Source organism: Aplysia californica, unplaced genomic scaffold, assembly GCF_000002075.1.
Source record: "Aplysia californica isolate F4 #8 unplaced genomic scaffold, AplCal3.0 scaffold00070, whole genome shotgun sequence".
NCBI lineage: Eukaryota > Metazoa > Mollusca > Gastropoda > Aplysiida > Aplysiidae > Aplysia > Aplysia californica.
This window is the reverse complement of record NW_004797340.1, coordinates 1,214,822-1,231,303: the sequence shown is the minus strand read 5'-3', so window position 1 is coordinate 1,231,303 and position 16,482 is coordinate 1,214,822. Positions and strand designations below refer to the sequence as shown.

Genomic DNA, 16,482 nt, shown 5'->3' with positions numbered 1-16,482 from the left:
AACTCCACACCAGAAAAATTAACAGAGGCCTGAATCCACAGCGCCGTGCCACAAATTTGACCAGGAAAACTATTATGGTAAGAGTTGTGAAAATTATAAAGAAGTAGAAAACCACAACAGAGTATCCATCAATTACCTGTCCCCGTGGTTTTATGCACCCCGCATAATTTAGCAAAATTTGATCATTCTTGCACAATTTCTGATTATTTTCCTTTATCATTCTTAGTTAAAGTTTACAGAATCGCATGATTTCACATTTTTGGGCTTAGTTTGCATAATTTCATAATTTTTCTTGCATAAAAAGACAGGGACAGAATTACTGTCTTTAAAATCTGTTGACAATTGAAAAAATTTCAATTCGTTTATCAAGAGCTTTTTTGCCCCTTTAGCGAGAACTAACACTGTGCTAAGTAAATTTAGTCAATTCAAACTAATCAAAGGTGAGCAAATCAAGATGAGTACAATAAATAAAGAACAGCATAGAGACCATCATTATCATTACAAGAAGGCAAAAGAAAAAAAGAATACCCAAAAAGAACAAATCACAAGACAAATTCAGAGTAGACCAATATGACTTTTATTGACATAAAGGCTAGAAATAGAATGCCGTAATAAATAATATTTTTCAATCAAATCTCCAGACAAAAATCACCATGCATTTAACAGTTTATCAAATTTCACAAAATGGAAGCAAATTGAAGAAGAGAAATCTAGAATGAAAATGCAGGACATGCAAAACATCCAACAGCTCTTTACTTTCAGATGTTCAAAAGAAAAAATATTATTCAGCACAAATTTCAAACACACCCTGTATGCCTCTCACAAACTTGCCCTAATAAAGAAGCAAATAAAACAAATAAATGCACAAAAAAACACATACAAATACATAAAGACATTAACAAAACAACAACCAAAAAAAAAAAAACATGTTCAAAGAAAACACTACGATAAAAATAATAGTGACCATAGTGTAAATCAATGTATGTATGGTATGTTACATCCCCTACAGCCTACAGCCAAAAACAACTACAACTTTTTATTCAAATGTCCACAATAATTATTCTGGAAGAAGCGGCAAAAAACATGTCCCAAGTCGAAGCACACATATAATGAAAATTGTAGCAAAACGTAAGCATAACATACACGATCATACACACGATGTAGGCCTAGGCCTATATGATGAGGCATAAAAATCATTTTTCTAAATTCTGTTCATTGTATAGGCCAACTATATGAAAGGCTTTGTTACAAATTGATTTTCGGATGTTTGACCTTTAATTTTCTGCCTTCAGATCACGGGCCAGGATCCTTAAAATCTTTTTGTTGTTTTAAAAAGTATTTGATTATTAAATGTGCTGGAGCCAATGATTCTTTATTTCTACAATTCAGGTTTTTTTTTCTTCTTCTACAGCATGTAGACCCTCAATAAACTAGTCTAGACGGATTTTTCTAATGTTCTTCATATTTTAACCCTACCTGTATGCCCCGGGGCCATTTTGTACCCCCGGGGTTGTATTCTTCACATCGTAGAATACTTCTAGTGCGAAGACCTCTTTGAAACTTTCAGCATTTCTCAAACAATAATTTTGACAGACTGCTATGCAAAGCATAAGGATTGGATTAACCAGTAAATTTCTGCTTTGGAAAGTGGTGGCACAGAGTTCCCAACGTCGTATTGATACAATAGTAAAACACTATGTACGGATAGGGTTAAACAAAAATGTGTCTTGTTACAAAGCCTTAGAAATGTGTGGCTTCCTGGTGAATATCAGGCGCTCATCAAAATAGTGAAATCAAAGAAACCAACATTTTTCTGCCTGTTGAGTTTTAGGCAATTTTTATCTAGTTTTTTTGTTGTTTCGGGATCAACACATTTTATGTCCATTAAAAAAATACATTACATTCCTCTAAGGATTTTACTGAAAAAAGTTGACCAAAGACATTTACAAAAAAGTACATTTGCAGTTTCTAAGAAAACTATAATATATAGCTTTGGAAGTCGCCAAAACTTTAGCGGGAATTTTCTCACTAATTTTACCTCTAGCATTAGATCCCACCCCCTTCAACTCCAATTGCGAAAAAAAAAAAAATGACGAGCATTGGATTCCACTGTGCTGTGACAAATAAGTAATCATAAAATAACATTTTGGGCTCCATACATTACAAAGAATACAAACAAATTGACTCAACACCAAACTTACTTCTATTAGCACCAGTAAGCCCATTAGGAACCTTTAGTAATATCCTATTGGCTTCAATTCAGACTCACTCAGCACAATGATTGCAAACATTTTACACCCCCATCAGCACAATTTCAATCATTTAGGTGGCAAGCTGCTCCAATCCTGCCTGTCATGTCCAACACAAACTGACTGTGATGCAACATCCCAGCAGACAGACCGAGATAGAAAAAATTCACCTGGGAATCGAACTATAATCCTCTGTTGGTAAAAAGCCAAACCATTGAACTTCAGATACTAGAAACCTCAACCCTTACCATACAAAATATGTACTCAATATGTACCAACTTTCACAAAGAGTTGTCTTTTTCCACTTCTTACTGTCTACAACAATCCTGAAGTGTCAGGACAAGCCCAACCTCATTTCAATATTAATCCCTGTTTGTTTCACTGGCAGTGAAGGACACAGACCAGGCATCATCCTCTACTACATGTATTATTAGTCAGTTAAAAAAAATTACTAGAAAAAACATTTCTCATCACACTTAATCTTTGACAAAAAACAAAAACAAGAACTAAAGAAGTTGTTGAGGGTTGTACGAGAGATACTTTTCTGAGACTGCTTTTAATAGTTGGGGTGGGGGGATTTCATAACCCCCTTTTCATGAATGAAAATACAGCACCAAGTAGACATTTCAACTGAACATCGATATATATCAGTAATATATAATATTTATAAATTTCATGTTAAGCGAGTAAACATATCTGAATCTAACATAATGACAATAATATAGTTGCATAAAATCCTTCATTTCTTTTTAAGCTATGATCCGTAGCTTGTCCAAATGCAGAACACAAACAGCAGCAAATAGAAGAAAAGAATATCCCTGAAACTTGGACAGCCATGAGAAAGCGAAGGCAAACGGGACAAACAAAATAAGGAGGGAAAAAAAAAGAAAGAAATAACAACTTCCGCAGACCTCAACTTTTGGGCTGACCAGTCATTAAAGCTTGAGGTATTTTTATATTTCCTCTGGATCACTTTGACTTGAAAGAACTGAAGTGCTTTACATTAAGTAATGGAAAACACACTGTTAGTCCACAAAGGACAATAACAGACTATTGTTAGATCAGGACGCCTACCTGGACAATCCGACCACAACAGCTGCACATAATGTATTCACAATGTCACTGAAACTGCACCTAAATCTTAAATTGCACTTATTCAGCGGTACAGTTTGAGTGCTATTTTCATGAACATAAAATGATTGTAAAAGTTGTATAACCTACATCAACATACTTTACAGCAGCGTCCACTTAATTTAACCAAACACGGATAAAACCAACAATAATAGCAGTAAACCAAAAGAAAAGAACATCCCCGATTCGCTTTCTTCTATTTGAGCAATCTTTCTAATTCTGAACCGAGATCCTGGCAAGACTGAAGAAAATCCGGCAGTCCCGCAGAGGGGGCTGTCTGCTCCGACCCTACCTGCCATAGCTTACCCAGGCTGAGTGGGAAACAACATCTTAGCATACAAACAGAGAGAGAGAGAGAGAGAGAGAGAGGGAGAGAGAGAGAGAGAGAGAGAGAGAGAGAGAGAGAGAGAGAGAGAGAGAGAGAGAGAGAGAGAGAGAGAGAGAGAGAGATCGAACTCGTGTCTTTTGACAGCAACAGCAAAGAGTTTACCATTACGCCACATGGGCAGCTTGTGTACACGCTTAGAGAGCCTACAGGAGTATGACGTATAGAAATAAATAGATCTGGCACAAGAAATCAAAGGGAAGAAAAACCAAAGTGAATCCAATCAAACTGCATTCTCTTTTCCGCTGGTGTGTACTACTACAATGGAAACCTGATATAACAGGGATGGTGGGACCAGAGAAAAAGTCCTGTTACATCAGAAATGCAAGGGAAGTAAGCACTAGTGGACAAATCCAGCTGTATTTATTCATGGGTAGCTTCCCTTGCCACAAGTACCCTGCGCATGACACCTTACGCTGTGTAGCTAGGCTTAGGGCTAGATCGAAATCTGCAGCACCCTGCAGCCCTCTCTTGCTTCACCTGCTGTGTGTGCTTGCAGTGGTGTGGCTTGTGTGGGCTAGCTCCATCACAGCGTTACTCTCTTTCTTACTTTTTACACATTGTTAATGAGCCTTTGTCCCTGCTATAACCGATTGGGCTCCGAAGAGGCCCTGTTATTGCCGGTAAGTTTTAATACAGACAAAGAGTAAGAAAAACCAGAGATTTCAAAAATCCCTGCTATTACCCGATCCCTGTTATTACTGAGCCTGTTATATATGGTTTTTAATGTAATTTGTTCTTTCTCTTACTTGTTCCCCCTTCTTTTTCGATGAATTAGCTTTCTCCCTTTTCTCTCGCTTTTTTTTTCTTCAATCTTGCATGCAGACATACAAACATAGAATCAGCTTCTTTATACATATTATACACACACACATGCTATAACACAATTACACACACGTACACAAGAGCACACAAGCACAAACACATACAAGTTCAACGTAACAATCAATTGCTTTACAATAAAAGCCTGAAACCAGAGAAATCTCACACATTAATCATTAACCAACGTTAGGATTAAATGTTATAACAAGTCTTATTTCATCAAGGAAATTTTCACAAAAAAGGGAAAAAAGTATAAAGCAATCTTTTGACAGGGAAGCCATAAAAATCAAGAGAAACTCGACAAGAAAACAAAACAAAAAGATGCAAAAAGGAAGCAACAAAGCGCAAAAACAGCATAATTATGTATGTACAACATGTCATTTGTACCATAGACGCACATAGTGCACAAGAAAATAAGAAAATAACCCGAAGGCAGGAAGTGCAAAATCTCTTGTTAACACACAACTGCACCCTCGGTTGGTATTAATGGTATGGTACAGGAAATAAAATTTATAACATAACTCAAATAATTGACAAAATCATTGAACAATGGCATATAAATTGTACTCGGTGCCTTGCAGAAAAAGTGTGTTTCAGAATAGTGTGAAAAAAATTCTTCAATCATCGTAGGACGTGATGTAATCAGCAAACCGGTAGCCTAATAAAGGCCTATGACTGGATACTACCGGTATTTCCATGACAAATGTCTGCCAAGACAAAGTTGCTGCATGATGCATGGCACTTCAAATCACAATTGAAGACTTTAGTTCTGTTGAGAACAACGGATTAGATGTGAAGTACCCAATACCAATTGTACAATGAAATAACAACTTAAAAGAGTAAAATAATGCCAGGGAATTGACAGACTGTTTTACTCCTCCACCAAAACAATCAAAATCATTTTGGAGGTGGGCAGCTTCAACCCTTACTGTCAAGGACAATACAGGCTGAGGAGATAGTTTCCCCACAGACAGATGGAAGAGATACTCTATTCACCCCCCCCCCCTCCCCCTTTAAAAAAAAACCCAACAAAACAAAACAAACTACCTCACTTGGGAATCAAAAGTCTTTTTTTTTTTTTGTGAGTAACGCAAAGAGCCTAACTATACAGAGGTGCCAACTGACTTCAAAAAAACAAAAAAAAGCTGAAGGTTACAGTTCTCAGGGAAAACCATGAGCAGGAACCTTAGATTTAAAGATCAATTTGTTAAATACATAATCTTGTATAAAGACTTTTATAATTAAGAATTGGAAAAAAAATCTTGAAATGATTGACTTGAAGTCTGGAAAACTGTGGACAATTTCACGAATATATGGATTTCCAGATTTTCGAGGAAATTCGGCACATTTATTGAACTATTTATTAAATTACTATTACACCACTGAGGTCAGTCCACAAACAGCTTGAGAGCCAAGGGAGCTCACAAAGGTGGCCATGGCCCACAATGTTACCCTAACACATTAGACATGAGTTGCTTCAGATGACTGTTTGGGAAGCTATCACCAATTTTGTTTCTCAAATGAATTAAATATAATAAAATTTTCAAAATCAGCAAGAACCTGAGTGATTTAATTGGAAAAATAGATGAACAATTAGAGCGAAGAGAAGCACATCGATATAATAACAGTCTTTTAGTGCAGGGAAAGAGTAATACAGACAGACAGAAATGGCAGAAGGAAAAAAACGAAGTAGGACCTAACAGTTACAGTGGTGATCTCGTCGCCCATTGTCTTTGACACATGAAGACAAAAGAATGAAATCACTGCTAAAAGAAGGAAAAAGCTGAGTGATATGAATGAAAAGAAGATGAGACGAAAGCTTCCTTCTCAGTACAGTTTCACACATCATCAGCTGAGACCCAGAAATGATTTTCATAAACCATTACAAGTTTACACATTATCGACAGATAATCAGAAGTGATAAGCTTACAAGTTTCCACATCATGAGCAGAGAGAATTGTACACATCGTTGGTAGAATGCCAGAAGTGATTATGTCCATTATTATGCTGACTTATCATTAAACTAAAAGGGGAAAAAAATGCATAAATAACCCAAAACACCGAAGACTACATGAAACTTAAAGAGCTGCATGACACTTAAATCAAAGTGAGCTTAGTCAGACCATTGTTGAAATAACATCCATGTTGAGAAATGAGAACAATTATGTCTCTACATTACAATTATATCAGATCATTATCAGTAGACAAAGCAAAATGCTGACAATTCTCTCAAGTCTGACTGAGCTAGAGCAGAAGTACAGAAATAAAAATGCTAATTTCCTCAACTTTTTATCTATGGAGCATGAGATAAAAGACTAGTGTTAAGGGAAGGCTGCATTTTATAACCCAGATAGTACAGTTTTTCATGAGAACAAATCAACTATGATCAAATGTATACAGGCTGTAATGTACAGGACCGTTGTCATCACAGATGAGATCTGCAATACACAGCTTATAAAATATAAGCAATATCTTGCATGGAAGTAATCACAAAATTGCAGATGTTAACAAAAACATATATCACTGAAAAAAACTTAAAAACAAATCTGGGCTCCACAAAAAAAAACCCACCAAAAAAAAAAAAACTTCAAAAATTCCATCCTTAAACTGAATGTTGAAAACAGTCAGCTCTACAGCACACAAACTTCACAACTTCAAACAATGCTTCCCCCTGACCGGCACTGCCTTGGCAACAAGAACGCAAAAATATACTATTCATAATAACATTACAGTTTCATGTGCCTCCGGTCCTAACAGTAGACTAAATGAAGCAAAAAGGCTAGAACAGACATTTTTTTCAAATATTGTCGGCAGTGTCACAAACACTCCACATACCATACACCCAGTTCTTACAAGGGCTACAGATGACATAAGATGGATTATTTAAAATCCATTGTCATCTATACAAAGTTGTGTAATATGGCTATTGAAAGGACAAAACATTTGCTTTGGCGGCACTTAAAAGAAATCTATTTAAAAAAAGCAATTTTATCAAATGCAGAATCTCATTCAGTCCTGTACCATTTTCAGCTATTTTAACAATAATGACTTATGAACTAACAAAACTTTTCCATTCCTACTACAGAGAGTCCTGGTCATCCAAATACGGAATAAAATGTAAAGAGGCATGTTGTCATTTCTTAAACTTAAACATGATGCGCTATTGCAGATAACCATAATCTTGTTAGAGAGAGCTACTGGAAAGTAGTGTCCGAGGTAAAGGCCCCAGCTATTCGGTTATCGCTTTCCATGAGCAGGCAGTACATCCTCTGGGGAAGGACCTTGGAGTATGGAGCTGGCCGCGGCACCATTGCTCGCAGGATGTACTCTCTGGCACATGGGGCAGGGAAATCAGACAAGGCTGTTGACTTTGATTCCGAAGAGGGCGATGGCAAACTCAAGTTGGAATTCTTACGTCTGTTCCTGCGATCTTCACCAAGAGTCAAAATAGTCGGGGTGGGTGTGGGGGCTGCACCACCCTCCCCGTCTTGCTCCTCGTCGTCGAGAATCATATTGTTTGACTTCTGCGCAGTGATAAACATCTTGTGGATGATGGCCCCTGCAGGACCACATGCCCCGCCCTTCACAGCTACTTCCGACTGTGTGAGAAGATTATTTACAAAACTCTCTATCTCCTCCTCCTTTCCCTCTTGTTCTGGAGAGGCTAGATGGTCACTGGTGAACTTTGATCGAAGTGATGTCGTTCGGGCTGTCACAGTCTCTGCAAGTTCAATGAGCCGAAGTAGCTCAGCATACTTCTTTTTGTCTAAGGGAAAATTTCTGGTGACTTTAGCAGCTCGAGAGATAAGAGTATCGATCATAGACTTTGAGTTAGGCACACATGTGTTTATCGCTTCTTCCACCAGCTTGATGATTGCCGCGTGGATCACGCATGGCATAAGGTGTAAGACCACCTCTGCAGGTTTCATCGAGGCAAGGTAATGCAGAACCTTCTCTGCTTCTTTGGTGTCGTCAAAAAGTCTCTTCTGCCGGCGAGCAGAGACAGCCTTGGCACTCTGCCAGGCCTCCACCCACATGTTGCCCGGGATCTGCATTCTCTGGCTGAGACGACCACGCTTGGCAGGGGAGGACACTGAGCCTTTCCTTTCCCCAGTGGCAGGAGTATCACTACCCGCACTTTGCTGTTCTTGCTCCATCTCCACCTCTTCTTCTGCTTCAACATCATCATCCACCACATAGTCTCGAGGTGAATACCAACGTACAAAATCTTCCAGAATACATCCAGGGTTTGCTGCTTTAAAAGACTCCATATCTGAAACCAAGCATGCACTTTGCATACGGGCCCGGATCTGAGAACCCTCCGCAGAAGTGCCCAGCTTGGCCAACACCTCTGCGTGCTCTTCCAACATGTCTTCTGTCATGGGCGATGGCTCCTGTGTTACAGGGATATACAACTGTTCCCCGGTAGCCAATAGAAACACATTTTTCATTGGTACCAGTCTGCCCACAGGTCGATGAGTTATGGAATCCTGGAACTGTCCATCTGCACTGACCACACTATCTCTACCCTGACTTTCCTCAGAGGGTTCAGTACTTCCCTTCATGTCTGTCTGCCCTGATTCAGCACCTTTGTTTGTTTTGCCCTCAGAGTTTTTCTCCCCCTGCGCTGAGGCTTTGGCTACCTCGTCATCATCGGCATCAAAGAATTCCTCATCATCATCGCTGGAGCTGACAATGCTGGCCACTTTGCTAGCCCTGGCACTGGAGTCCCTGTCGTCATACGAGGAATCAAAAGACTGGTCATGAATGTTGACAGAGTCAGGCCCATAGCCATAACCCACCGACTCCCGCTTTACCTTGCACTCGATGCAACAGTTGAGCATCTGAAGTTTCTGGTGCAGCAGACAGGAGCCCATATTCGGGGCGCCCTTTTCGATATCACTAAGAAAGTGTTTGTTCTCCCATCTGAACCTCATCTCCAGGATAAACTCCTGCCACAAATGTGCTACTCCCAAGAGCCCACCAAAGCTATGGTTCACCTTACACAAGGCCAGACCAAGTCTCTGAGTCAAGCTATCCACAGGGGCAGATTTAAGCTGCTTGGCCAATTCGGCATTCAGTTCGGCCATCTTTTCCCCATTAGCCTTGACCTCTCCTAAGTCACTTTCATGCTCAGATACTGGACTCGAAAGGGAGGAAGTGGAAGTTGACGACGACTGCTTGTTCTTGTTCATTTTCTGATCTGTGGAACTCCGAGGAATTTTTGCGTCTGGGAAGAGGAAATACAGAATTTTGTCCAAGAGAGAGTCAGGTATGGGAGCATCCTCTGGTTTGAACTTTATTCTGGCAGAAGCAGAAGACATGACATTACTGATAGAGGGAATGGAGGACAAGGATGGGACCGGTTCAGTCAATTTGTGCAAGGCATTGCTAATGTCTGAAGCAGCTTTGTCCTTCTCCGCATCCCCGTCGCCGATGACTTTCTTCAGAACTTCATCCGTACTTTCATGCCTCTCACAGAGCTTCAGGAAATCTCGGAGAAACACTCCCAGCAAGCACTGTGGGTCTTCCGTCATCTGAAGCCGCACCGTCCACTGCGGGGCCTGCAAAGGGTCAAGGTCAGAGTACATGCTGTTCTCAACAATCATGTCTTCTGATAAGCAGGGCCATGTGCAGGAGAGATGAAGCTCGCTAATTGGGTCAGTGCAGGCACCAAAAGGAAGGAAATCTATATCCCCATACCCTACTTCTCCATCACAGAAGGAAGAAAAGTCAGGAGGCATCTGGGGCCATGCGCTTTCAATCCAATCCTGCAACTTGTATGTAAAGCGCACAGCAACAGAGACTGTAGGCATTGATATATAAACACATCCCAATTTGGACTTAAACACATCAAGAAGGCCTGCCAGGTGGCAGTACTGAGGAGGGAGTCGTTTCAGGTGAGACATTTCAAATTCAATGCTCCCACCTCTGACTAACGATGTGCCAGTAAACAGCTTCCTCCATTTTTGCTGAAGCTGAATAAAGACTGGAATGCTGCAGTTTGAGTTCCCAAAAGCCACTGATGCTGAACTGAGAAGCAGCTTTGCCCTACTTTCACTGTCAATTACTTGCTTTTCACTAACAGGGATGAGAGTGAAGAACTCCTGAAGGCCATACCATCGGCACAGGTAATGAGCACGAGAAGGGAAATCATTATCAAAGTTCATAATATCAAGGTAAACCGTTGGAGTCTTATGCTCTTCATCTACTTCCTCCTGATCTTCCCTCTTGCTTTTGGAAATTTCCTGAGAAGAAGTTTCCGTTGTTGTTAAATAAAGGTAGGAAAACATGAACCTGAAGTCAGCGAAGATAACTTCTTCTGTCTTCTCTGCCCACGTTCCATTTGCATACTGATTTTTCATAGCAGGCGGACGTGGCTCATGATTGACTAGTTTCCATTCATGAAGGATTTCTTCCAGTCGAGCGATGAACCGTTCCCATTCTGATGCTGTTGTGAAATCTGTGATTTCAAAGACATCTGCTTCATCATCAACAATGGCGGAGTCTTTTGAAGACGTGCGTCGTGGAGGGTTGTCCATATCTTCCCCACTCAATGACATACTCACGTTGCCAGAAGGATCAATAGCCCGGGCATGTGCAAGAAACCTGAGAAGTAAATTAGTGTAATATTCATTAAAATCTGAGTTCACAAAACACATAGCACTGGGATTTATAGGAAAACAGCAGAGGGGACACTGGGTAAAGGGAAACACGATAATCAATAAGAGAAGATAATTAAAACTAATCCCCACAAACAGAAATTTGCCACAGCACTGTTAATACATGTACTTTTCAACACAAATACACACACTCTCTCTCTCTCTCTCACACACACACATACACAAATAAAAATAGTCATCGGATGGACATATAAAATAATTTATTTATAATACAATAACAGTCACATAAATTTGACTTTGAGTAATGAGAAGAACATCAATGCTCCCTCTGTGCAGGGGGAAAAGCACTGAAAATGTAGTTTAAGTAAAAATTTTCAGCGCTCCAGGTAAAGCTCAGACATTTGCATTCTAATGAATAAATTCATGAGGAGCAGGTAGACACCGTATTATTTCATGGCACCACCATAGCCACTAAGCCTTCACTTTCATCACACTGCACAAGCAAGCAAGCAGAACAGTTAGCCTGAAGTTAGCAGTACTAATACCACAGCTTTTTTAAAGATGGGTACTACCAACCACCTATTAACAACACTGGTACAAGTACAAACATCAATAATCCAAAAGTAAAATGCTTTTTATCTTTTCAAAATCGGTCCAAAAATTAAAAGTTATGGCTGTGAACGTGCCGGAAATTGTGAAATTGTGAAGTATTTTGAGAAAATCCCTAGAGAGGAAGGAAGAAGGGCAAAAAGCACCAGAATATTGAAAATCAATATATACAAAATAACTTTCACATTTATGAATTGAATGAGCTAAAAATTGATGAGTTGTTTTTTGGGGCAACAAAACAGAAAATAGAAGAATTAAAGTAGTAATCTCAATACCCTGTTAATTATATGCAAATATTATAATTATTATGCTCATGCATAATTATAGAAAAATTTATAGGCCAATATATATGGCTTAGCTCAAATACTTAATAATAGACAAAAATGTTCATTCCGTTAAATATGAACATGTGGATGTATACAAATATCTGTGTTTGCAAAGAGATGAATTAGAAAATATGACAAATAAAGATTAAATTGTTTGATTGATTATACACTCATTTGAAAATATATATCGTCGGCGGAGAATTCTAACCGTCCAACTCCGATTTCGTAAATTTTACAGGAGAGACAAAAAACTGAATTCAAAGGCTCTTATGGGGATTTACTGTCTTTAAATGCGCTAGACTGGAATACATGACTCTACTTTTAAGTATTTAAAACAAAATTGCCGAAATTTTATTATTTTAAGTCCTAAACCAGAGTTATATGGATAGACTGCTCAGTTTTGGATTTCTAACCGTCCAAGTGTCGACAAACGAAATGTTCGTTTAGAATTCTCCAACCCGGCGGGGACGCCACGCACTTCGTTATGTCTAACTCAGTCATCGTGACACGTTAGTGTTACCGAACAACTCGAAATGACTACACCTGCAGTCAATCCAATAGGAAACCTACTATAAAAGTTTTAATTAGTACTACATAGTACTGTAGATCTAGAATCTAACAATAATACTGTTATTATATCTAAAACTGAACGTCGCACTTTATTTCCACATAATTCTAATTAGGCAATGGGCTTGTCGACAGATTAAGTGCGTCGTTAAGTTTTTACTATAAAGCTAGTATTTGATCCTCCATTCTCAAGGAAATTGTGAGAAGGATTGGTTTCTTGTCTAGCTACAAGAGAGAGAGAGAGAGAGAGAGAGAGAGAGAGAGAGAGAGAGAGAGAGAGACAGAGACAGAGACAGAGACAGAGACAGAGAGAGAGGGGAGTGAGGGGGGGCAGAGAAGAATTTCCGTATATATACGAATTGTCTTCATGGAGCTTCTTTTATGGCTACTTTTTTCCTGTTTGAAGTGCAGATTCTGTCGCAGTGCTTGCTCTCTTACTCTCTTACTCTCTAGTCACTAGCATAATAGTTCTTTCATTTATCATTTTCCTCCATGTTTTCCTGTCCTCGGTTATTTCTTCACTGATGCTGACATCTACTCCAAGCTTAGGTAATCTGTTCTTTCAGATGTCTTTGTACCTCAATTTGACCTTCCCCTTGGTCTCTTTCCCTGGGCAAGTTGTCCATAGAGAAATTGCTTCGGAATCCGGTTGTCGTCCATTCTCTTGACATGGCCCAGCCATCTCAATCTTCTTAAACACAGGATTATTTGTAGGGTTGATTCATTATGAGCGACAACAGCAGCATCACCGGCAAAGAAAAGGTCTCGTATTCTTGTTTGGTTTGTTGATTTTGGTCTTGGCTCGAAGTTGAGCAAGATTGAAAAGCGACCCATCAGTTCTCCAGTGGGAGAAACTGAAATGCTTCTAACTCTAAAAACATGGTTTAACTTGGTTGGAAGACTCTAGAAGTAATATGATTTTTTTAAAGCTCAAGTAAACCCCATATAATGCTTCTCCACCTAATGTATGGCCTAATTAAATAACACATTTTACATAGAAAGTCATCAAGATGAGGTATGCCATAGCAGCATCTAGTGTCAACAGGAATGAATTATCCTCTTGTCCAAGCACCATTAAGATGCTTTAAAATGCTCTACCCAATGAAGCTAAAGCTCTGGTTAGCTAAAAAATAAACTACATAAACCAAAACACAATACACTGCATATCAAATTAGACTTAACCGTGGGTTTTAACTTGCGCACTGGTGACGTACTCAGTTCTAGATTGTCATAGAACTTGTGGTAGTCAGATGGCACAACAGACTTCATTTCTTGCATGTGTTATTAAAGTTCTCTATGGACGAATAAACTTTCTACCCTGGTACAGAGGCAGTCCCTTCATGTCTTTATGGAGAATGTCTGTGGACTCGCCACACTTCAAAGGCAGATGTGACCAGTCATCATCAAATCTCAGTTTGTATTTAATTTGACCATCTGGTTGGTTAGTTTGATGAAATCAGAAAAGATACAATGAGTCAAATATGGCTTCACTTTCCTACTTTCTTCCATTAGCCTGACATAATCAGCTGGGTAGTAGATGTGCTGTGAACACTGTCCAACTCCATCTGTGTATAGCCCTTCTCTAGGAATTTTAATGTTACAGTTTTACCTTTGGCAGAGCTGAAATGTAACAGTGCAGAACTCATTGTGACTTTGCAGTTCTGATACAACCACATCCATCTGAATATAATGATTTGGAGTCAAATCAGATGACAAAAAATCGACCACACAAGGAGCAAATTTATTTGCAGTCAGAGCACCTTCGAATTCATTTGAGACATAACATACACATATCCCCCCCCCCACACACACACACACACTCATACTTTTCTTTATACAAACGGCGGTACACTGCCTGTAAGCTCTGGAAAACAGGTTCCAAGTATAACTTACTGGAGTCCTTCGGCAATAGCGAGATGGCAACTTGGGCAGATCACAAAGAAACTGTTTAAGTACCTTTCATTCTGTAGTCTCCTCCCTAACCCTTTTTCTCTGAACTGGAACCTCACCCTCTGCTACACCCAACCACATGTGAGAACAATATGAATACACTAGTAACAAAGTACAGGACTTAAGAAGAAAGCCGTGCACTCTTTGACTCTGGCCCCATTCACTCGCAGATGGTAGGCTACTTCATGGACCACGATCTTCTGCTTTCTCTCTCTCTCCTTTTTCTCCACAGGCTCAACACAGTCAACCAACCCTTTAACAAAAGCAGCCTTTTCTGATTTTACATTTTATTTATAATCAAACGCCTCCTTCAGAGCAAAACGTTATCGCCGTGATCCACAATGACGGGCTACCTAAACGAGTTAGACGGTTAGAATTCTTCAGTCACGGAAGCCAGTCGGAATATACGGTTAGAATTTCTCTTTAAAACAAGACTTTTGCTTGTCAAAATTGTTCTAGATTTTAATAGGACGTAGCCATTCGTCATGTCGATCTATTTTCAGGAAAAAAGAATTTTATTTATAATCAAATGCCTCCTTTAGAGCAAAACGTTATCGCCGTGATCCACAATGGCGGACTACCTAAACAAGTTAGACAGTTAGAATTCTTCAGTCACGGAAGCCAGTCGGAATATACGGTTAGAATTTCTCTTTAAAACAAGACTTTTGTTTGTCAAAATTGTTCTAGATTTTAATAGGACGTAGCCATTCGTTATGTCGATCTATTTTAAGGAAAAAAGCAATTCGAGAAAATTTCGAGTTAGACGGTTAGAATTCTCTGCCGACGATATGCATAATTAACCAAATTGTAACGTGTAACAGTGGGAAACAGAAAAATTTCCCTCTGGGATAATAAAGTATTATCTTATCTTATGTTAAACTAACAGGTTAATAAATAACATCTAGATAAGTGTTATTAAACTTAAAATTTAAACTATGCAAATGAATTAGTTATGCTTATGCTCGTTTCAATTAAAAAACATGCCTTGTTGATACACACATGTCCATTCTATAAAGACAGTTGTAGATGAATTCAAATCTTTGCAAAGTTGTTTCGCACATATATAGATCTATATATATATAAGTCTGCAACATTTGCATAATTTTTTATTCCCCGCGTTTTATCACGTTTTTAATTCTAAAAATTTCACAAAACAATTTAACGCCTCGCCATGTGATTAAAGGGAAGTGACCACAGTAATAAGTCTCATTTAAGTGACAAGTTGGTTATTTCCCTTGTAAGGGATTTTTATTCCTTGAGCATGTTCAATCTAACAATCCATCAAAAGTTGTTCTCATGTCTGCTGATCATGTTTCATGTTTGCCAGGTGTCTCTGGTTTTAGTGATGTGCTAGCATCAGAGGTACGGATGTCTTTTTTTAAAATAACATTTTTCTTCCTCCATACTGCTGAAAGTTAGAGTTAGAGATTATATTTTTTGGTTGTTGTTTTTTTTCCTGACTGACTACTGATACAGATATGTTCCGTTTTCATTCTTCTGTACATAGATCTGAAACATGAAAATTCTTGTTGAAAAAGGGCAAAACATGTCGTGAATGGTGTTACGAAAATTTGCATAATTTTTGCAAAATTTTTCAATTGTCTTGCATACTTTGGCCATCTAAATTTGCATAATTGCTGACAGAAAAGAGAGTCAAATTGGTAAGAAAATTTTTTTTGCACCACTGAGTCTCAAGAGAGTCTCACGTTTTGGCAATTGCTCATATATATATATATATGAATGAAACTTGGCATCTTCACGTGATTTTTAGTGCAGAATCTAATTCTGCTATCACTTTTTCGATGTCTTTATTACTTTGG

General features: G+C 38.8%; 1 protein-coding gene across 1 annotated transcript in view; it reads right to left on the bottom strand.

The window, feature by feature from the left end:
• Positions 1-4,535: 4,535 nt before the first annotated feature.
• Positions 4,536-16,482, bottom strand: part of LOC101848575 (rab3 GTPase-activating protein catalytic subunit) — a 13,362-nt gene continuing 1,415 nt past the window's right edge. The window contains exon 2 of the mRNA XM_005093833.3: positions 4,536-11,196. Within this exon, the coding sequence (XP_005093890.1) occupies positions 7,782-11,150 (3,369 nt within the window). The 5' untranslated portion in view covers positions 11,151-11,196 and the 3' untranslated portion in view covers positions 4,536-7,781. The remainder of the gene's footprint in view (positions 11,197-16,482) is intronic.